Source organism: Oryzias melastigma, linkage group LG2, assembly GCF_002922805.2.
Source record: "Oryzias melastigma strain HK-1 linkage group LG2, ASM292280v2, whole genome shotgun sequence".
In the NCBI taxonomy this organism is placed as follows: domain Eukaryota; kingdom Metazoa; phylum Chordata; class Actinopteri; order Beloniformes; family Adrianichthyidae; genus Oryzias; species Oryzias melastigma.
This window is the reverse complement of record NC_050513.1, coordinates 12,623,698-12,647,945: the sequence shown is the minus strand read 5'-3', so window position 1 is coordinate 12,647,945 and position 24,248 is coordinate 12,623,698. Positions and strand designations below refer to the sequence as shown.

At 39.8% G+C, this 24,248-nt stretch overlaps 1 protein-coding gene across 1 annotated transcript in view; it reads right to left on the bottom strand.

Annotated features, from left to right (window-relative positions):
• Positions 1–670: 670 nt before the first annotated feature.
• Positions 671–24,248, bottom strand: part of si:ch73-383l1.1 (receptor tyrosine-protein kinase erbB-4) — a 439,732-nt gene continuing 416,154 nt past the window's right edge. The window contains exons 23-27 of the mRNA XM_024288936.2: positions 23,590–23,736; positions 17,413–17,510; positions 15,901–16,071; positions 14,626–14,911; positions 671–10,290 (exon numbers count right to left, since the gene is read on the bottom strand). Coding sequence (XP_024144704.1) covers positions 9,470–10,290; positions 14,626–14,911; positions 15,901–16,071; positions 17,413–17,510; positions 23,590–23,736 — 1,523 coding nt within the window. The 3' untranslated portion in view covers positions 671–9,469. The remainder of the gene's footprint in view (positions 10,291–14,625; positions 14,912–15,900; positions 16,072–17,412; positions 17,511–23,589; positions 23,737–24,248) is intronic.

Sequence of the window (24,248 nt, the reverse complement as noted above, 5' to 3'; positions counted from 1 at the left end):
AAAGTCTTTCATAAGAACAAGTTGTGCTAAAAAGGAATAATTTATCTTACCCCCTGGTTGCACTGGGTCTCTTTGCATTACAGTTAAGCTATAATGAAGTGATAGAGAAATGGCACCTGAAAAAATGCCATCAAATGTATTTTAGACGACTAGACGTCTTTGTTTGCGTTGTCTTAGCTAGCATCCCAGCTAGCAGGGCCAAGTGAGCGCCATATAGTTTAAAAGTGGGCAGAAAATGAGGGTTCATTCACAGTTTCTGGGGTGGCTCCAGATTGTCTTACAGCAGAGTTGGCTAGCTCAATATAGTGGAGCTTGTTACAGGGGAGCTTTCAAGCTCGCTACAACGGAGCTAGCTCACTTCGCTACAGCGAAGCTCACTAGTTCTCTACAGCGGAGCTTGCTAGCACTCCACAGTGGAGCTTGCTACAGCCTGACTGCATTTTTGTATACTAGGGGTGTCCAAAGTCAGTCCTCGAGGGTCAGTGTTCTACATGTTTTTCAACCAACCTGCCATTGAAGCTCCTTATTGGCCAAACATACCTAATCCAGGTAATCAGCTGCAGATAAGGCAGGGTTTCGGCAAAACCAGCAGGAGGCCGGCCCTCGAGGACTCCCTTTGGACACCCCTGTTGTAAAACCGGTGCACAAAAACACACAATGACCACATATATACAGAATTGATCTTTATTTATATTAAATTAAAAATATACTTTTGACAGATTCATGTAACAAACATGAGGAACGGTATTTTTGTATGATATAAAGCTTTGAGTATGTTTTTTTTATTTTTATTTTTTTTTATTTTGTACAATATTTTTAGAGATAACCAGCAATGATTGGATAAAGAAGATGGGGAGGGCTGATGATACCTTCTCTCATATGTGTCCTCTAAAAGCATGCAAAACCTACTGGAACTTAAATGGGAACGGGTTAATGTATGGCAGGCGTACTCTGCCTTTCACGAAAGAGGTGAAGTTTCGACTTGGCTCAGTAGTGGGTTTTTTTTGGTAAAAACTAAGCGGAGAAGGTAACACTGAAGTTCCTTGCTTGTTTGTTGGCAGCAATGGTTCCATAGTAATGAAGGAGGGACTTCAAACGAGGCCAACTTGCGGAGTCAGAGGACGCGGATGGTCTGCCGCCATTATTTTATAGCTTTACAGTGTTCATCTAAACTGAAACATTACATGAGGACAGCCACAAAAGGTCCGAACGGGACCACGAAACAGAGTTTTCACATGAGAAAGGATCAACAAGCACTTTTTAAAAACAAACCCCTATTAGTCCAAAGGTACACTCACATAAAGCAAATATGTACGGCTCTTTCTTTTATACAAGTTAAGCAGGAGAAAACAGCAGTAGGAGAGAAGACCAATATAAATTCAAAGCAATGCCTCCGTATGTACAATTTCACTATGTCGGCCCCTTTTCGGTGCTTTATAAAAATACTATTCACATTTGTTGTTGAAGTCTGAGATAAGTTTTGGAGAACACCCCAAAGATTCTGTACAATTTTACTGATCTAAGAACTTAAAGATGAGGAAAAAAATGCCTTTCATGTTTTGTGCAATTAAATTAAACTGATTTAAGGACGTATACATGTTATGTGAGAAGCAGTTGAGGACACAAAAATTACATTTTGACAGCATGTACTAAAGGCATAGAACAATAAAAAAATCTGTAGGAGTATTACACACACAAACACAAAAATTATGAGAAACCCTAATAGAAAAAAAATGACATTTTGTGCTGCTAAGCTTTTTAGATGAACATTTAATACATAACAATCAATGAACATGGAGGGTGGTAAAACACTTATTCGGGGTACCATGCAAATGTATTTTTTGTCTTTTTTACTATATAACAGACTACTGAAGCTCAGTACGGTAGATAAATGCTGAGTGTATTACGAAAGGACTCACTTCGGCACATGGCTACATGCCTTTGCACCTTGGCTTAGAGATAGTCGCTAAACAAAAACAAGTCAACAAATCAGTGTTAGACTGAGTCAGAGAAAACATAAATAGAGGAAAAATGTCAAATAAATAAAATCTCATAGCATTCTGTTAGGAGAACACCAAAATAACTATAACTTGTCAATAAGATCGCTTCTAAACCCAACTGTACCGGCGCCACAAATGTCTACGCCTGAAATTGTAGACGCATCCCAGGACAAAAGGTTTCAGTAGTTCAAATGAGTAGCAGGTGTGGGTTTTTATTTTAGTGAAGTGGCACCTGACACCTGCAAGTCGTTACTGCGCCCCCTACAGACACCTGCAACTTCAAAGGAGTTTTTGTAAAGGGTTTGTCAAAACAAAAGTCAGTGGTTTGACATTTGATACGTTCAGTTTACAAACACTTTGGAATATTTGTAGCTTTACAATGATTCAATAATAATAAAAAAAAAATACTGTAAAGATGTCTAATGCTATGTTCACACCGGGCTTGGCAACAAGTCTTGGCAAAAATAAATGCACATAAATACCCGTTTTGGACTTCTACCTTCAGAAGTTGTGCGTTTACGAGTTGCTACACAAGTTTTTAAGTCAGTTTTTGGACTCTATGCGATAATTGAACGCACATTAAAAGCCAAATAAGTTGAACTTTGACCAATCAGGAACTAGAATTTGGTATACATGGAACGTCCGTATCAAAACTCAAAAGTACCAACTGTTTAAAAATTTTTGTGAAGGAGAATTTTTTTTTTTGCCCTGTTGGAATTTTGTGACACTAAGGACAAATGCAAATTCTCCCCCCTAACCCTCCAATTAAAGGGGTATTTGATGGGAAAGGGGCGTCCACAATACGTTTTTTAAGGGTAGAGTTCTGTATCCCTCCCCCACACTTGTCTTCAATTGGGTATTTGCAAATAATGACTTTGTTTTTCAATGACCTTATTAAATTTATAAAAACTGGTACTGTTATGTATTTCGAAGTGCTACCAGCTCCGTGCTAAAGTAGCTGACTGGCAACTATTGATGACATCATTGAAGTGATGTACAAATTTAAGGACTCTATTTTTCCATAACTCTCAGTTTTGAGGACTAAATGTAGGGGTAGGAAGAAACCGTAGAAGTAGGCGGCGGGGATTACTGATTGTGTAACATAATGACCAGCAACTATTGTTGATGTCATCAAGTGGGAGCAAAGTCCGAATTTAAAGACAATATTTTTCCATTACTCTTCGTTTGGAGGGCTAAATGTAGGGGCAGGGAGAAGCCGTAAGGGTAAAGGAGGAATTATGGATTTGGTTACGTAGATGACCGGCAACTATTGATGATGTCATCAAGTGGGAGTGAGGTCTGAGTTCAATGACGCAATTTTTCCATATATCTCAGTTTGGAGGGATAAATGTAGGGGTAGGGGAAGAATTTAGATTCAGTCTAACTTAATCATATGTCGAACAGAGCTGCAAAACAAGAAGCCTGGAACAAGATTCATGAAATTTGCTTTGACATTTCGCATTTCAACTGTAGGGGCATGCGCTAGTATCAGGTAGCGACAATCCAGTGTGAACACCGTTTGCTGGAAGCACATTCAAGAACTTGTGTCAAATGCCTGGTGTGTACGTAGCATAACAGAGTCATTGTTATAGTTTTTCTGGCTCCTCAACGTTTTGGATGAACAAAACCAATGCACGTGCTCTCTTGTTTTACCACTCTTATCATTTCCTGGTCCGTTTTCTCAAAACCACCAGCCTATTCCATGGCTCAGTATGAAGCAGCTCAAATGTGCCATAAATATTTCACACTGATATTAAATGGTGTCTCTATTTCATAGAATTAGAGCTTTAAAAGGGACTACAAAATATTCCTTCATCAATTAATCATATTATCATCAAAGCTGCATTATAAATTCTGCTAGAAGCAAACAAAAAAACACAAAATGAGGACATTCTTGAAGCTGATCAGCACCACCTAAACAGTGTTCTCGTCTTGAACCCAACCACACTACCTTCCTCATGCTTACTCTGAAGCTTCTGCCTTATTAATTGGTGAATGACCAGATAAACAAGCTGAATATTTCAGTAAGGAAGAGCGGAAAAGCTCTCTTTCTACCCGAGACTTTGATCAAGTGCTCCATTGGGAGGAAAAACATATATATATTTTTATGTACATAAACACTTTCACACTTACTTAGATACATAATAAAAGTAAAAAATAAATAGTGTAGAATGATAAAAAAGCCCACCAAACAATAACCTACACTTCACCATATTAGGTGTCTGATCATCTCTGGGTGGAAATCACAAGATGGTGAGATACTGAATGTGCTGCGCGGTACATCGCAGTCCATAAATAGTAAATCATGTAAGTGCTAATCATGTATTATGTAAGATCTTATCCCAGACTAATCCTCTAGCGGTGAGTCTTACTAGAAAACTACTCGATAAGTATAGACCCCGTCGTCTTTGAAGTCATTTGAGTGACGCCAGTCCCCCAACGATGGTTTTAAAAATAAGTGCAAACTCACACAAAAACATTTTTTTTTTCTTTTAAAATGTGGAACATATTTAGGAAAATCACAGTTAGTGTAGAGTTTGTATGCTGTGTGAGAGTAGAGTTTAGAAAATAAAAAAAAGATGTGATAAAAAAAAGGTTTCCGTAATTCTACGTTCACGATTGGAAGCGCTTATCCAAGCGACCACTTCCAATGAAAAGGCTATGTAAACGCACCTACATGCGCGTCTTGGGATTTTGCGTTCAACACCCTCCCATTCACGCATCGTTACGCACGTTTTTACGTCAGTTTTTGGCCTCTATAGGCAGAACGCGAGACCATTTAGAGTGTGGCAAAAGTTAAATCAGTTGACCAATCAGGGACTTGGATTTAGGAAGTGACGTGTTTTCAAAAGATGGAAGGGCCAACCTTTTAAAAATTGATATATATCTTAGTGAAATCAATTTTAGGTGGTTTGTGCCCAGACAGAATTATATGACTAAATATAATTCTTTCATATATCGGAAGAGAGCCTGGATCGAGATCCACGAAAACTGCGTTCAAGAATGCCCGTCTAGCACATTCTTAAAAGCGCATGTACATAGCATAAGTAAAAAATAAAAGGCAAATATTCAACTGACTCAGACAAAATGAAAATAAATTTAGGATTTTTGGATATGCCTACAGTTAAAACTATAAGTTAAACGTTAAGAAAAAAACTTGAAGAACAACCCCTTTAGAAAAATAGTCAAAAAGTATACAGCTATGGAATAAGTCACAACTAAGGTATGGCCGCCAGGTAACGGCAATAGATTATTTAGTATTATTTCCACTATCTTTGAATGACTTGACACTAAACCTTGACCTGTCTTTTTCATTGCATCACAATCCAAATTTGAAGAAAAAAAAGAAGCCAAAACAATCATTTGACCTGTGGTAGCCTTTATATTGTCTACCCCAACAATAGACTACTTTATCGGTCAGACTAGAACAACCAGTTAATTGATCCATCCCTCTAATCATATATGAATCAGTAGATCTCGTTTCCACTGAGGGTTCCGGTCTAGTCCGGTAAGAAATAGTTCAGTACAGTACAGTTAATTCTGGTGAGCGTTTCCACTCAGTTAAGCCTCGCTTCCTCTGAGTGGTTTGTTTTCACATCACATATGTGATGTAGACCCTGTATCACACGGTCGCCAAATGATGGCAAGGAACGTTTGCAGTTCCACCACAGACCAGGCCTTAATGTTGTTTTCAGGCTCAGACAGGAAACTGAAAAAACGTGAATGCTTCCAAACGTTGGAAACGTTAGCTTAAATTAGCGCTATATTGGTGCTTTCTAATGTCGTCATCACTTTCTGCCAATCGACGTGTGGGTACAGTGGCTTGGCCCCAACCGTTACGTACCAATGTTCAATGAACCTACAACTGATGGGGACCCCCAAGAGGAACAGGTCGGCACTGTTTAAGGGGTGAATTTTACAATGGAAAGCTCGAAATACCAGACCGAATAGGACTGATCAGTGGAAATGAGGCTTAAAACATCATGTTTGGAGGCAAAAAAAAAAAACGTATGAAATAGTACTCCTTGAAGACTTGTTTTTTTTAAAGTAACCCAACTTTTCTTGGTATAACACGTCTTATCCAGGTAATAAACAACAGGCAAATTGCCAAATGCTCTTGAAGAAGGAGTGAAATATCTTCAATGGTAAAATATATCCAGTTGACTGATGTAGATTGTTATGGCTAACCAATAGGACTTACATCAGATTCGGGTTCATGATCTAGAAACAAGAGAAAATGAGAAGCTCCTACAAGGGCTACCACTTTTGTGTGTATCAATTTGTAGTCGTTATTCAAGTGTTTTCTCCGTCTGACGCTTTCTTGACCCCCACGGTTCATGATCAAGTTGTCCCCTTGATGTCTTAAACCCCCTATCATCGCCTCAAGACGCAGTTCCAACAAGTGACAGAACGCCACAATAGTTCTAAGATATCATGAAGTTTTTGTGCTCTACGACTGGTAAACTTTGTGGGCTGTTAAGTATGGCTTTTGAGGTGTAAAGAACGGCTGTAAAACCAGCACTTTTAGCAGCATTGTATGGCAGTTAGCCCTAAGAGGCATCAGTAGTGAATGAGTCAGACGCTGAATGTTGTATAATTTATCTCAGTAGTATTTAGGATAACTCTACTCTTGGCTAAGAGTTCAAGCAGTTGTTCGATTCTCCTCAGTTGATTAAGTAGTCAGTAGTACTTTGTAGTAATGTACTGCATATACAAAGTAAGATTTAACCTTGAAGGCTCAAGCTTATCTCCAAATAACAGTGTTGCTAAAGACCAGGATGTCTTCTATGACCATAGGATGGCGTCATCACAAAGACCACTGTTTGCAATTGGAATGTTCTTCAGACTTCAGAATCAAATTTAACTCAATTCTTCCGGAAAACAGCTAAACGTCACGTGATTGTAAAGATAATATGAGCTTATGAATCATTCTTTGATCTTTTGAAACAAAAACCGAGATTTTTTCTTTAGACTTTAGCTAAAAAAAGGCATAAATCAACCAGAAGATTTGTCGATTGACGTTAGATGAGCAGACAAAATACTAAGAAAATGCTTTGCTATTTTCTTACCATTACCTGGTTTTATAAGCAGTACATTAGAGGATAACTGCTAGAAAATGTAATTTCTAGGAAAACTAATTTTTATCTAAGAAATGTAAAACCCCAAACAAAATCATGCTCAGTAATTGTTTGCTAAAAATAAATATTTTTAAATAATCTACATCTAGAAGTTATCTTAAAGTCCACTTTCGATGGCTCGATCCAGTGTAGGTCCAGTCAAATTTTTCTAAATAAAAAGGCGGGATAAAGAATAATATCTCAAATAAATATATATATTTTTAAAAAATAAAAATGTATTACTTAATCTTTTTTTGTTGTTTATCCTACAGATTATCACTCCTAATATTCATATATGTAATGCATAGTTTGGGCCTCCTTCACTTTATGATATTTGGGGTCTCCCCAGCTTGTCGTTTTTTGACATACTGGATGTTCCCATTAAATCACAGGTCCCTCAATCCTTAAATACCGGACGCTGAATCTGGTTTGGTTCCAGTACCGCGTCCCAAGGGTTGGGGACCCCTAATTAGAGTATGCATTTTATTCCTGTCTGTCTCCGGGTACCAAGCGGTCCTAAGACCAGTACCAAGGTGGGGACCCCTGATTTAATGGAAACAGCCAGCATATCAAAAACGACGAGTTGGGGACACCCAAAACATCAAAAAGTGGCGCAGAGGGGCCCCAAACCTTACGTCCATATATGACGAGTTGAGAGTGAAATGCATTGGTTTATTGTGTCTTAGAGTCGTACTGTGATTTAGCTTTAGTTCTTATTAATAGCCCATATTGTTAATTTCCAATAGACTTTACGAAAATGTGAATGTTTAAATTAAATTATATAAAGCGTGTTAATATTGAAGTACTATCTGCTAGGACAATATCCTAGTAAACAATAGTTGATGACTCAAACTTTACAAGGTAAAACATTATATTAGGAATAAATGCTTTGATGTACCCAGATAAATACAAACAAGGCAAAATAAAAAGGATGCAATTCAACCAGTTATGAAAATAGAAATTACTAATATTACAGAATGTATTGATGTTGGTGCTGGGGGGTGGCTTTTAGTGTTTATTGTATTTATAGGGGAGTGGGTAAAATGGCACAAAGGTGTGGAATATTTTAACAGGATGAATGTGTGAAAAGTCTGGTTTAATCAGAGTTTTCACATAAAATACAAAACTCTAGTCATAAACTCAAACCAGTGATTTTAACCAGCTTTAACAGTCACTTCCAGTGTCACTTCATTTCACATTTTGTTTTTGTCCATAAAAAATCCAAATAATTCAAAATAGAGACAATAAATCTCATCCCAATCTCATTAAATAAAAACAAAAAGAGAGAGAAAAAAATAGTATGTGTTGCGTTATACTGTGTGCTGCTGGTGTTGCCTTCCTCATTCCTTAAGGTCTTCATTAGCCGACTCGTATGAACCTTCCCTCAGCTCCCGGCAGAAAGGTCTCCCTTTAGCCATCCCGCTTCCTGTGATCCCCTATCTCGATCTCCGCTGTTTTATGGATGATCTTGACATGCAGTTTAGCTGTATACAGCAATTTGCATAACTGCTTTGACTCGCCATAATTAGCAACAAGGTCTGAACGGGAGAACCAGTGTATAAAAGTCGAGCGTCTCAGCACTCCAACCATTGCTTATAAAATTATTAGCAGTGTATTTTTTTTCCTTGGGAATCAATTTTCTTTCTCTTTACCAGCTTCTCTTTAGCTTTAATGAAGCAAAAACAACAAGACAGTGGTTCCCCCATATCCTTCGTACTGCAGATGCAAAAGCAGATGGCTTAGTTTTGATCATTGCGGGACCTCGGTGTGAGACACGTTTCTCGTATATGGTGAAATTCGAGAGCACAAATTATGACCACACAGGCTACAACACTTGACTCCAATGGCAGAACTCTCCTTTAGCTTGTCATTTACGAAGCTAAAGGACATTTGAAATGGAACAGACTACATTGGTTATGTTGCTTATTCCGGAGACCCCTCGGTAGAGTATTGCTCAGACTCGGACTTCTATGTTTGTGTGGAAAAACAAGGAAGAGTTAAAGAAAAAAAATCTATTTTCCTCTCACAAATCTGACACCGACGTGTCTGGCAGTGAGTTCAGGTCCCCAAAGTTGAATGTTTGAGAGTTGTGTGTCTGCCTTGCGACACAACGTCCACAGTCTTTTTTCTCTTTTTCCCGTCGGCTGATGCGGAGGCTCAGAAAATGAACTGGACTGGCTTTAGTGAGGTTTTCCTAGTTGGTGGCGCAAGTCCTTCGATGCTGCTACAGCAGGCGGCACATTATCTGGAGAAAAAATATTGGAGGGTGGGTTTGGTGTGCCACCCCTGACTGTAGAACCAAAGCGGATGTCAAGGTCACTGGAGGGTAGAGTACCACGGGGTGGGGACTATTTAGACCACAGTGTTTCGCTGCCTGTAGGGTGGAGGTGGCAACACGGTGCCAGACTTGAGGGAAAACTCAGATATGTAATCTGGATTCTCCGTTGCTCCTGATCGTATGTGTCCATTTTGCTTATAGAGGAGCTTAGTATTGGTGGATCCTCCTTGGGCTACGTCTGGGACCACCTGGATAGACGATTTGGGAGGCAAGCTGTGTTGCCAGTACTCAGGATTGTCAAAGGTTACTTTAAGCTTCTTCCCGCTTGCCTTTCCTGACGTGTGCCCTCCATGCTTGAGCAGACTCGTAGGGTGTGTAGCTGTGTGGCTCTGGTAGGCCGGGAGGCCTCCGTGACCGATGGTTGCCGATGAGGATAGGGGGCCTGATTGACTCGCTTGAGCTGTAGTTCCTGTTTGGCTCTGAGACACAGAAACGAGACTGCCCGGTTGCCCCATGGGTTTGAGGGTGTGGTGGGCGTGGAGGATGTGAGTCGCTGGGCCGTGGAGGCAGGGTACCCCGGATGGAGATGGTTGGGTTGAGGAGAGGGCGTAGTGAGGCAGACTGGTCTGGATTGTGAGAGGGAGATGGGAGCCCGAGGCTGTGATTAGGGATGGGGTTTGGGTCGGCAAGGGTAATCCATTTCTCCTCAGGGCCTCCAGGCCCAAGTCAGCAGGATTGTGGAAGGTGTTGAGGTAGAGGGGCTCGTTGATGTACTCGTCCTCTCCTTTGGGCTGGCTGTTGGGTGTGCTGTGGTACCCTGGGTTGTCCAAAGCATGGATCTCCCCGTTTTTACGCCGAGAGACGAATGGGTTCTCCTCAACTGGATTCAGATATTCTGCATTAGAGATTGAAAAAAAGAAAAGGGGAAAGACATGAAAAGGAGAAAAATGAGTTTATAAAAGGTCACAAACAAAGTAAAAATGTACAGAAACTGAGAAGAGAAGCAGAAAACAAAGTAGGAAAGCAAATCTCTAGACATCGAGGAGGTGAGGTGATAATGGCACTAACGGCAGCCAGACGGGCAATGTGCCACAGCTTTTTTGGCAGTACAAACTCCATCTGCCAGGGGTGAAAGTGCTAATCAATGAACCCTCTTCTATTGCAGAAACTTCCCTGAAGTCATATAAAGAAAAAACAAACGTAAACTAATTTTATTAAGATATATGAAGTCTTTGAATACTCAAACCTTTCTTTCTTAGCTATTCTGTTTTTGATGTGCTTGTTATCTTAGCTTGTCATCTTTAAAGGAAAAATGATTACCCTGACAGGATTTCAAAGATGACTTAAAGATGCAAAATACTTTAAATGGAAAAGTTTGTGGTCAACACAGTGGCTACTTGTTCTTAGGTTCTGTAAGTCCGTGAGACGGCTTGATCGTAAGCAATCCTCAGCTCCAAAGAACTATCTTTACAAGATTATTTTATGCCTTAGTCACAACTGGCCTTTGGAGTGGATTCAGGTTTTATGTAGGTGAAAAAAGTGCAAAACTGTACTGGGCACACAAAATATCAAGATCATAGACCACTTAATGAACCCAAAGAGCGACTATGATCAAGGACAATTGTTTTTCTATGGGTATACTGCGGGCAACAGGTCGTAGCAAACATGTAACCCTTGTACTGTCCAACATTAACGTTGGGAGTGAGGTCATCTCAAGACAGTGAGCTGAACCTTTTTTTTTTCTTTTTTAATGATTTTTGATTTTCATTGGTGTCCATGGCAGACATGAAATCCTGTCCACCTTTGTCATGGCAGGGGTAACACGTCAACGTAAGGGTAGCGTAATCTAGACCCCACAAGATAGTACAAGGGTTAAACAACACACAAATGTAAGTAAGGGTGCAGGTGTATACTATGGATTTGATTGTTTATTTTTAACCCCTCACCCTCCAAACCCTGCCCGAACCTTGCATCAACCTTGTGTGCAACCCTGGTTGATAGAAATGAGGAAATTGGACAATCTGAGTATAGTCTGCGAGGGGATCTTACAGGCACTTGCGTATCACTTGCACACTCTGGCATTTGGGCGGGATTTTAGTAAAGAGCAAATTTGCGCTCCTTGCTAATGACTAGAGTGTGAAGTAAAGGTACCCTACAACGGCATTACCTGTTCAACATAACTGGGTGTTACTTTTATTATCCTTATTAATACTTCACAATATACTTACCACACACACAACAATTGTGTATTCCATTTTCACGATGTTTCTTGAGATTATCGCGCTACCCTAAGGGAACTTCTAGACACATCAGCACTCCCCTTGAGATGCGGCCATACCTGTCTATGACCTTCCATAGACCCAGCAAAGTAATCTGGGTCAATCCCTGCCCGGGTGTGACTAAGGCATCAGTTATTCTTTTTTGGAAGTGCTTGATTGCTTAATTTGCTGTCTTGCATGATACAATATTACCCAGACAAAGAATTTTACATAGTTATGGAATACTTGCATGATCATGATCAACACACTGGTTGATTGTCTTTAAGTCTTTAAGTCATAGCCAATCCTAAACTTCTAAGATCCTTTTGGCTGAAACTCCAATGTTTTAAATCAACATTTTCCCAATGTATCTGAAGCAATTCCAGCCTGTTTTTCACCATTTCACCCAAGTGTTGAACAGCCTGAGACGAGACCAGCTGCCCTTTAGCAAACCAACTCTCCTAAACGGCATCTACTTTAAAAAAAAAAATCTTTCTCACAGCAGAATGATAAACATTTCAGATGGAATCAATTATTCACAGGTCGATAAGCAGCAACACTTGTTTTTATAAAATCACAATTTATATCATTCCTCCCTTGATTTTGGGTTACCAGATCAGACAAGTTAAGTTTTTATCTTTGTGGAACCAGAACGGGTGGATTTCAATGGTTTCTCGCACACCATCTGAATGTAGGTTGGGTCTTTGTTCAATAAATAACGATGTGCTGTAATGTAGAATGCATTGTTTTTGATCCAACGTTGTATTTTCCACAGTTTTAAAGCCTGCAGAAGACTTGAATTTATCGTGTTCTAATAAATAAAACCCCAAAATGATAGAGTTCTCATTTTCACATGACAGTAATCCTATTGATTTTGCCCAATCTCGAGTTCCTTACCATTGCATCAGATGTATTTTGCTTCAGGCTTTGTTATATTTGGAGCTGCTCAAAGCAAAAAAAAAAAAAAAAATCAAGCCCAGGAGAAGGGCCAATGGAGTGAAATATGATCAAAGGCAAAAAACATGACTCTGTAGTATTGGCTGACATGAACCACACTCGCTGGAAACTCAATAGGAATATTAATCAATTGACCTAAATGAAATGAACAAGCAAAATGACAGGTGGGTTAGGCTATTACAAAGTTTTGTTTGCTCTATGAATAGTGACTTGAGGGAAAGAAGATACAAGACTGAATTTAATTGTTCACCTTTGTGCTGGTCGTCTGAAAGCTAAAACTTTAATACTGAATTTGTATGTAGATACATTTCTAAGGTGTTCTATTATTTGCATGACTTGTTCTACAGATTCAGTGTGATGAAAGGCTTTGAATGAACTCAGACCTCTGTCTCCTGCTCTGCTGGCGGAGGTTTGGCAACAGAAAAAAGTTATTCATTTTTCAATTTTTTTTCATTTTTGTACCATAAAACGAAGGTTTTAAGCCACAAACTCGCCTAAACTCCATAGCAACCATAAGCATTTTTGTTGTCTGGCCCTGCTAAACATATGTAACAATTTTTGAAGCTTTATGTCAAAGTAAATTTTTAAGTTTTCATAGGAACCAGGCTTGAAATGTCAAAACTTTAATATTTGATTTTTATTTAAATAGATTTCTAAAGTGTTTTAGCTTGGCATGATCTCAGGCTTCTGTCTTCACCCGTTGCTGATGGAGCAACATAAAAAAGTGATTCATTTTTATTTTTTTTTTATTTTATTTATTTATTTTTTTGTATCGTGCCATGATGGTTGCAAGCCACAAACTTGCCTAAAGTCCATAGTAACCATAGGTGTTTTTTGTTGTCTGGCCATAATAAACATATGCAGCAATTTTCAAAGCTCCATGTCAAAGTAATTTTTACAATGTTCATAGCAACCAGGCTTGGGACGCCTACATCATAAGTATGATACCATAAATGAATGTCAGAATGTTAAATATTTAATTTTGTAGATACAGTTCTTAAGCATATCATAATTTGCATGACCTCAGGCCTCTGACTCCAGATGTGCTGAAGGAGGTTTGACGTCAGAACAAAAAACAGGATTTATTTTTCTGTTGTTTTCATTTTTGTACCATGCGATGGTGGTTGAAAGACACAAACTTGCCTTAAGTCCATAGCAACCATAGGTATTTTTTGCTGTCTGGCCATAATAAACATGTGTAGCAATTTTCAAAGCTCTTTGTCAATGTTATTTTTACAACTTTCATAGCAACCAGGCTTGGGACGCCTACATCGTACGTATGATACCATAAATGAATGTCAGAATGTTAAATATTTAATTTTGTAGATACAGTTCTTAAGCGTATCATAATTTCCATGACCTCAGACCTCCAAGTCCAGATGTGCTGAAGGAGGTTTGATATATGAAAAAAAACAGGATTTATTTTTCTGTTTTTATTTTTGTACCATGCGATGGTGGTTGCAAACCACAAACTTGCCTAAATTCCATAGCAACCATAGGTATTTTTTGTTGTCTGGCCATAATAAACATGTGCAGCAATTTTCAAAGCTCCATGAAAAAGTAATTTTTATAATTTTCATAGCAACCGGGCTTGGGATGCCTACATCATAAGTACAAAACCAATAATTTATATGTGGATGTTTTTAACTTGGAACAGACTTTAAGTTTGTACGTTTTTTTCTGTATAGCCACTCTTGATTAGTTTCTAAGAGTTACAAGGTGGTCTAGAACGATATTCAAGGTAACGTCACTAGGAATTGAGACCTTCAATGTTGGTCCAACCTCAAAATACCAATGCCCTTTTTCATGTTTTGATACAAACAACATGTTCATAACTTGCTTATTCTACTATATGAACTATATACTTCTTCTACTATGTGAACTGTTTTAATTTTGGCGCCACCATTGACCTGAAATTCCATAAAAGTTTTCATTTGGGATCTTGAAGGGCTCAATTAGGTCAAAACTGGATACACGTTCAAATATATGTCTATTTACAGGTATTATTAAAGTACCTGAGGAACTCTTGTCCTTCATGGGTGTCATGTAGCCATCCTCATCGGTGTCTCCTCTGGTTGCTCTCTCCCCTAGGAAGATGGTTGGGTCGGCACTGTATCTTTGGGCCCCGCTGTCCTCTCCTGCAGATAGTCCTCCTTTCTTTTTATGCAGGCTTCCATTACAGCGCTGGTCCTCCAAGCCTGAACCCGAGCCACCTGAGGCATCCTGGCTCAGATTACTTTGGGCCCCAGCCAGGGCTCCTTCTGCAAGGCTGGGTACACCATCACGATAGCCAAACTGGTTCTGTAAATTGGGTTGATTAGAAATAAATGAAAGAAGGAGATTAAAACGCATGGAAACACAAGAGATACTTTATTTTCATGCTTAGTGGGCGTTTTAACATTCAACCGCTGCTCTTTAAAGTCAAATTTTCAAACTAAAGTTTTGCAGGTGTAGTCATAAGCCTGAAGGGACTTTAAGGGGCAGTCAGGCGAAGCTGCGGTTTAAACACCTGAACCTCAAAAAAAAAAAAATAAATCCCCTGAAGAAAAAACAAAACATGACACACGAAGCAAAAGGGCTTTGTGCGGTGCTGCGTTGGTTTGCCGTGGGCTATTTAATCCGGGCCGACTCTTGTGCGCCCGCCCCAGCTTCTCGTAGTAAAGCAACAATTACAGGAGGCAGAGCAACAAAACACAACAAAACAAAGCAGGAAATATCCTGGGGGTTTGTATCTGTTCACCTTATATAGTCTAAACTCCATCGCAACAAACTTTTTACTTCTCCAAACTTCTTGACTTCAAAGCGAGTCAATATTGGCTCCTTTTTTTCTAGTATAGAAGCAAATCAAAAAAGATAATTGTCTGTTTGGACTGAATAACCACATTTCTCCTGTTTTAACTTTAACTAGTTTTCCCACAAAGATTTGTTGACTTTAATGTTCAAACTTTTGGGGTTAATTAGGAAATTCTGGTCATGAGGATGCATAGGATACAGCGTCTATTCAGTGAGGACCTCTTGCTTTCAGTAGATATAACAAACCCTTGAAGAGCTTATTTGTTATTTGCTTACAGTGCTGAGTATAAACAACTTGGGAGCACCTGTATAAATGTTCAAAGTTTAACAAACTTTATTGTAAACATCAGTTTAAGTACAGAAAAACTGTGCAAAATAGCCAAGTCGTTTGTCTAAGTTAACGTAGTGTGACATCATCATTAGTCGCAAGACTGCAAGCCGATCCTGCAGGCCGAGCACATGTGGTACCTACACCGCCAATAAGCGAAGGCTCTTACCCTATTGGAGTCGACTCGAGGCCTGGTTGTGGATGACGTCGAAGCCCCGTTAAATCCTCTAGGAACTAGATACTCCTCAGCATCCATCAGGTCGTCAAGGTCCTCTTCGTCCAGTAGACTTTTAAAGAACTTGCTGTCATTGGGACTAGGAAGCTTCATGCGGTCGTCTCCCTAAATGGTAAAAAATGCAAAATGTTGTCTTATTTAACCCAGCAACTATGACAGATGGACGAAAGCTAATGCCTTAGTCACTACTGCTCTTAGGGGTAGATACGGGTGAAAACAGATGAAAAATGGAAAAAACCTGTAAAGGCATGGAGCAACAAATATTTGAAACCTAAATAAAACAAACTGAAAAGTTCAAGCTGATATACTGGTTTTATAGCTAACAAAAAATAACGAAAGTGTCACATGGGTGCCAGGACAAGCCACTTCTCCAGAAGTGAGAGGTAGAGAATACAGAGCAGGCAACAGAGACAATGAAAACTAATCGATGGTCATAAGATGGACTCCTTATTCGACACAAGGGAGACACACCGCTGACGGACCAGTGTAAATTCGGTGTAGAACAAAACGCAAGGGTGAGTAAGAGTGACACAAGTGTGTCATACAGATTCTAGACAAGGGCCTCCACTAGGCCTTCCACTCTGCTTGGCTTGTTTAGATTAAAAGTGGGGTCATCTGGACCCCGCAAGGTGCGCTGAACTTTTTTTGGTCATTGATTTTTGAATTTCACTAATGTCCATGGCAGACATAAAATCATGTCCCCCTTTGTCCACATTTGTCCTGGAAGAAATCACATATCAATATGTGGTTGGAGTCATCTTGACCCCAAAGAGAGCAGAAAGGCTAGACAACGGCCTCCACTAGACAAGGGCCTCCACTAGACAGGGGCCTCCACTAGACAAGGGCCTCCACTAGACAGGGGCCTCCACTAGACATGGGCCTCCACTAGACAAGGGCCTCCACTAGACATGGGTGTCCACTAGGAAAGGCCCACCGCTAGACAAGGGCCTCCACTAGACAGGGGCCTCCACTAGACAGGGCCTCCACTACACAAGGAGTTCCACTAGACAAGGGCCTCCACTGGGAATAAGCAAATCAGGCAATCAGAACCTAGTTTTTGTGGTCATTTTATGGGCACTAGCGTATCACCAGCTCAACCCATCTACCAGTACACACACCTTACCAATAACTGGAGTGTGGTGTAAGGTCACCATACAACAGTATCTTAGGACACTATCCTTACAAATACTTGACACACTTAGCACAGGCACAACAATTCCATTTTCATGATATCTCTTGAGATGCCGGCAAGAGTCTCAAGGGAACTACTAAACACACCTGTGCTCACTTTAAGAGACACTTCTCTCCATAGAGAGACTAAGGCTTACACCAATCCAGTGCAGAGATTTAATCATCTTGTATTTAGGCACTTTGGTATGCAGACGGTCGTACAGAAAAGCCTCATTAACGGTTGATCTGTGGACGAAGTCGATGAGGCAGACACACCTGGATGACCAGGTATCGCTGGGGGTCACGCGCCATTCTGCAGAACTCAGCAGCTAGTTCCTTGAACTTCGGCCTGCTGTCTGCATCAATCATCCAACCTGGAGACAAAAAAACAGGAAGAGAAAGGCGGAGAAGGAAAACGTAAACATACAGATGGATAATGGCTCAAAGCTTAAGAGGTTTATTGTTTCCTTCACCTTTAGCGTAACCTTCCTCAAGATACTTTGCTATTTTCTCAGACGGAGCGGTCTTGACCTTCCACTGCACTTGCATCCGATTCATTTTCATTCAGCACTGCCATCACCACCCTCATGTGCGTGGAATGCATAAACTCTTACAGTATAATGACACAATTTACAAACCTTATAGGAAGGCAAAAAAATGTTGGGTAATGTTGACAGCGCACCACTCCATTTATGAAAACAATTTGTTTCGGGACAAAACACTTTGCAGATTTTTTTTCTTTACATACTTGTATGTTATCGAGTAATTGTGCTGCTCTCTTTCAAGAAAGCGAGCACGTTCTGTACCTCAGGCTACAAGTGCAGCAAACACAGCAAAACCCTGAGGGTAGAGTGAAACAGCAGGTGGTGTTTTGGCTCAGATTAGATTACCTGGGCTGCTGATTTCAGTGTCTACACCTCTATTATGCATTCTGCAACACGGCCGGCTGAATCAAGGTCTTTAAAATTCAACAAAAACAACAAAGTCTGGACATGTGATCCAGCCTTTTTAATTGTCAGTCAATCTAGTTTACTATTATGGTCCCTGTTGTCATTTCAGACGACTTTGTCTGACCTTGACCACTTCATCTAATTTCCACCTGTAGTGGATTAACCAGTATCAATGCAATTATGGAGGAACGCAAGAAAAACTCTGTTCCGCCTGAGCCGGGGTGACGCCGTGGAAACGGGGTACACAGCGTGACGGCACACACAACCTCCAACGTGTACTCACAATTAATGTGGCCAATTACTGAACTCCAGTCTGGCTTCTTAAAGGGCAGTGTGACCCCACTTTTGTGATAAACTTGTTTGTGTTGCTTTTATAACAGTTGTGGCATTTGCTTGACCTGGTTTCCCCTTTTGTGTGCATTTTTTTAATCAATGACCCATCTTTTTGGTGCACAAACGTCTATGATAGTAAAACTTCTACAATGGTGGTCACTTCAAAAAACACATTGAAATTCCTCCTGAATGACCCACTCCTCTTATCTTTTGATTGATTTTATAAGTGTTTCCAGTGGTCTTTTAATTATTTTAATTATTAATAAATTCCAGAATTGATTCGATTCACCAGAGCTTGAAACAATTTGATTCAATTTTTTCAATTCTTTCAATCCTCTCAAATCAATTGGGTTCAATTCAATTTTGTGTTTACAAGTTTGACACATTTATTTATAAATACATTATTAATCTTTAATAGTATTCTATCTATAATCTATAATCTGATGCAGCGTTACATGGATTCTCTAACAGAGAAGCTTCAACAATTGTTCTCCATCTCCTGGAGGGCGTTTCAGTTTGGCCACTAGGTGGCGATCGCACTATAGTATTACACCTTATTCCAAAAGAAGAAGAAAGTATGAGCAAAAAACAATGCTTTAAATGGTAATTTAAAAAAAGTGTTTCTTAAAAGAGTTTGGAAAATTTGACAAAGATGGTCATTTGTTCAACAATATATGTTTAGTTCGACCAAGCGTTAGCATTAAAAATCCCAATATAGCATCAAGCTAGCGAACTTTAGTTTTATGTACTAGATCGATCTGTTATGTTTGGGATAACTCGTTTGAACATGGATTATTGAGCAAAGGCAGAAAGGTGAACATGTATCCAAAAAAATGATCTGAATTAAAGAGAAAAGGATTTTTGATACGGAGACAGATGATGCTTCAAAGAGAAAAGAAACGTTCACGGGGTACACAGTGTGTACATCAATATTTAAAAGAAAATTGAATATATATATATATATATATATATATACATATCAATTTTTTTTTTTTTGGGTGACATGCTGACGAGGCTTTCTCTAAGTTGACGTCATGAAATGAGCGAAACCCTCAAGGAGCTAAAGGTGTAGCCTCTTAGATCAAGTAGCTTTACTTCCGGGTATGAAAAGAGTTGACAAAAAATAACTCTCATCTCATAAATAATCTGTTTTTTGTGTATTATTTCATCATATACTGTATATCAGGGGTGTCAAACTCAATCGTACAGGTGGACAAAATTCCAAAACACTTCTTAGGTCGCGGGCCGAACAAGATAAACATTTATTAAACACACTAAAACAAAATTTTTAAAACTTTAAAAACGTAAGTTTTTAACGCGGACTGAACCTCGGGACGCGGTGGGTACCGGTACCCTAACCCTAGCGTGGTCCACGTATGGTACCAACTGTTTGGTACTTACTATCCGGTACCGGGTTAAGGTTAGGAAGGACACCGGTGCAGTCCACTTACTTAGTACCGGACCAGTACGGGACCGGTACTTAAGTTGGGGACCCTTGATTTAACTGGACGTCAAAAAACGAATGAGAATGTCTTGAAATTTTCTTATAAACTGGAGGGCCAGATAGAATCACCCAGCGCGGCAGATCCGGCCCCTGGGCCTCAACTTTGCCACATGTGATATATATATAGATATAGTTTACTCTGAAAGACTCAAGAAAAGCATGGAATGAGCCCTTTAAAGAAAAAAATATTGGTATCGATATTGGCGATGCTGGATTGCCAATACTTGGCAACGGATCAATACCCAAATTCCCAGTATTAGCCATTACCATTGAGACGTTTGATCGACAGATTCTCCTACTTCTCCATTGGTAGGGGCATGGACTTCCAACAAGCTAACACCTGATTGGTGAGAATAGTTGCCATAGAAACAATAACTTCTACTGTTTTGTAGTACAATTGCTACTTCCTGGTATGTCTGGCTCCAACATGGCAACAACCATGTCATAAAATAAAAAAATGGCGTCTGAATTAACCTTATTTCATTGGAGACAGATGTAAGCCATTTTCTATGGATGATGTCACACTCACTTTGTCCAGTTCTCCTACTAGAACCATTTCTCATTGTATTACAGAAATTAAGCTTTTACTGCTTCAAAAATGACAAACTATTTACTTTTATGGAGTCATAGTCTAGTATCGTAGTTTCTTAGCCACTCATGGATCTTCGTCCGTCTTTTCTAACTCACGGTTGTGAAGACACCACTGGCAACTTTGTAAAAGACTTCTCCTATAAGTGGGCAATTTGTCCCTAATAGTTGCAGCCTCGACTCAAACTTGTACTTCTCTCTAAGCAGCTCTCCGTCTGCCATTTCTTCTGTTTTATTATTAATAATCTTACATTTCAAAATCAATGATAGAAACCCTTTTTTTTTTCTTGAAATGAGCTTTCCTAGAAGAGCCCCTTCACCTCAAAAATGTTACATAATTGTGTCGGCATGTCCTGACAGATTAGAATTATAAATGAAACCAATCTCTCTCCTCCCGAACGAAAGAATAAGATGGCCTTGTTATTAAATTTAATAGCTGGAGGGCTTTTTAGGGTGCTGTCAAAAACCATTGGAAGCTATTAGAAGCTTTGACATTTCCGTTGGATCAGCGTCTTTACTGTGGGAATTTGTTTTGATTTAATGCACTGGGTAGTAAAAAAGAAAAAAAAAAGTTGTTTTATTTTTTAACGCATTTATAAATAATGCAATACAAGAGGAACTCGTGTAAGACAAGGTTTTTTTTTTTAACAAAGTCATTGCAGGAGACTTTTGGATAATTGGGGAAACATTGACATAGAAGTTGCTCATCCATTGATGAGTTCAGACAAGGTGCAGCGATGACCAGACTGGTACGCGGAGAAAGCCGGCCAAGCAGCCGATCGTTGGCAAACCGCAATGCCTGATTTGGCAAAAACGTTTGGACCGCTTCCTGGAAGTATGGGAGGGTGGATTCCTCACCATTAGCACAGACGATCTGAATTCAGCAAGGGACAGAAAGATGGAGGGAGGGAGGAAGGGTAGATTTTTGGATGAGCTGTAATATCTGGAGAGAATTCGGAACGGGGGGTGAAAGCATGGCGTTCCAGATGGAGGATGACACCGACGGAGAAAGTCCTTGGTGACGATTGGCCCGTGTGTTGCAGACCATAAACCAACGTCCAAGTTTCACAACACAATTTTTTAAAGAAAACTTTTTTTCTTCTGCCTTGATGTGAAGCCCCACAGCTCTAATTCCATCTCTAAAGATACATATTCAACACATGGTGTCTTTTATTAAACTGCATCTCGGATGAATAACCTTATGTTGAGTTGCAACAGGGTGTAAACACGATTTGCAATTTTTTAGGCCAGGATTGGATCAAATCTAAGAATTATACTGGTGAAAAACATTTAAAGTAAACTTTCAGAAACACCAGGTACAAAGTCAGAGTATTTTGTGTTTCGCATTGTAACCAATCAGATTGGGAAATCTAGATCTGTGTACGTGAAATTTGTATTAATATGGTGATCTTGGGTAGTTGAAAATGAATTTTCCAAATTATTTTAAGGAAAAAATGAAAGTAACCTCTCGTGGTCTAAACTAAAGTTTTGCTAATTCTTTGCTTTTTTTCTCAAAAAGTGTATTTCTATAGCGCGATCGCCACCTAGTGGCCAAACGGAAACATCCTCCAGGAGATGTAGAACAATGTTAATAATCTTAACATTTTTGTTAGGACTTCTCCTTTAGAGAACCAGTGTTAACTCTGTATGCTGATAACAATCTCATTATTTCACTAATACATGTTACAGTATGGGAACTGTATCAAATTAATATAAATATACTCAAAACATATAGTAGATTATTAATGTATTTATACACAAATGTGTCTAAATGTGTAAACCATATAAACTCAAAATTGAATTGAACCAAATTGAATTGAGTGGATCGAAAGAATATTAATAATAAAAAAAAAAAATCAGCATCCAATTGATTCAGGTTCTGGTAAAATTAATTAATTCTGGAAATCGTTATTGATACCAACCCCTTAATTAAAACCTAAATTCTTCACCACGTCAGAATCAGCTGATTCAAGTTGATCACGTAAACGGTAAACGATAAGAGGGGGCTCTGGTTGCAGACAAGATGGCACCCAAACACAACATTAGCCGGAAGCAGAAATGTCGCAACTATAGCTGGAAGCTAAATTTGCGTATCTATACTACGAGATTCCTAACCCTAATTCTGGTATTTTTCTAGGGGAAGAGCATGAACTTCATTTTGGTGGAGGACATCCGGCTAATGAGACTCCAGCACCATCTTGGGGTCATTATGTTGTCCTCGACAAGGTCCGCTTGGAGGATTTACGACATGTCAAGGAGCGCGTCTTCTTTAGCCGTCACTGGCGACATCTCAGGTGTTAAAGGGTTAAAGAGCAATGCTCGATAGTGATTCTATTCCGAAGAAAAATTAACAACTGAAAATATAACCCTAACTCTAACCGTAATCCAGTTCCAGAGTTTTTTGTTTTAGAGGAAGAGCATGAACTTTGTTTAACGACTTCCAGCCATCTTGTTATTGTCTGCGGTCAGGTCCTCTTGGAGGATATACAATCTGTCAAGGAGCGTGTCGTGTCAACACGTTCTCATCCCCAAGTCGCCACATACTGACGTTTGGTTAAGGACCCCTCAGCGTCACTTTTGATGTTTTAGGTGTCCTGAACTTGGCCTTTTTGACGTGCTGGGTCCGCAACCCTTGGGACGCTCTACTGGACGCGGTTTCAGACATAGACTGGTCCTAGAGTATGCCTCCAGTTCCAGTACCCTAACCAAGCACCAGATAAGGTACCAGACGCGGTACTGTGTACAAACCGGGCCCAAGTACTGTACCGGACGCGAACTAGTATCGGGTTATGTTACTGGTGCACTCGTCCCAGTACTGGACCGGTTTTGGTTAACAGATTGGAGGTTGGATACCCATGATTTAATGGTAACAGCCAGCTCGTCATGCAACAAAACATCAGTGGTATAAACGCGGTCATACGTCTTTCAAACGTGGATGAACCCAACAAAATCATTTTGCCTTAAAATGATCAAAATGTTTTACTCGTGATATTGCCGTCAAATCCTGTGGAACCGGGCCTTTATAGTTGGATTTACTTGTACTTATTTGTTAAAAGATATTTGTGTGTGTCTTCTCACATTTGACCATGACCATGTAGACGTCGATGGTGCAGATGGGGGGCTGGGGCAGCCGCTCCCCTTTCTCCAGGATGTCGGGGATTTCTCTCGTAGGGATGCCGTCGTACGGTTTGCCCCCGAACGTCATCAGCTCCCAGATGGTCACTCCTGTAATGCGAAACAAAAGAAAGAAAAGAAGGCGTTTGAGCAAAAAAACAATAAGTGGGGTTTAAAGTTACCAGCTCAGTGGCCTTGTGGTAGAGTGTCCGCCCTGGGATTGGAAGATCGTGGGTTCAAATCCCGGCCGAGTCATACCAAAGACTCTAAAAGTCCCAAAGAGTTGGACTGGGGGTTAAACCACCAAATGGTTCCCGAGTGCGGCTGTGTCTGCAGCTCACCACTCCCTCAGGGGATGGGTCAAATGTGGAGAACAAATTTTGCACACCTAGATGCTTGACAAATAGTTTGACTTTTATGGTGCTAAATCTGGGCCAATATTATTTGAAACCGAAATAAAATATTTAAAAAAAAATATTAATTTTTGGCCAAAAAAAAATAGGTTTCAAAACTTTTTCTTCTGTTTCAAATCTTTTTTTTATTTTCGTTTTCGAATCTCAGAGTTTCAGTTTCAAAACTTTTGGCCCTGTTGTGGCGCGTTGGGGCGGGACTAACACGAGGAC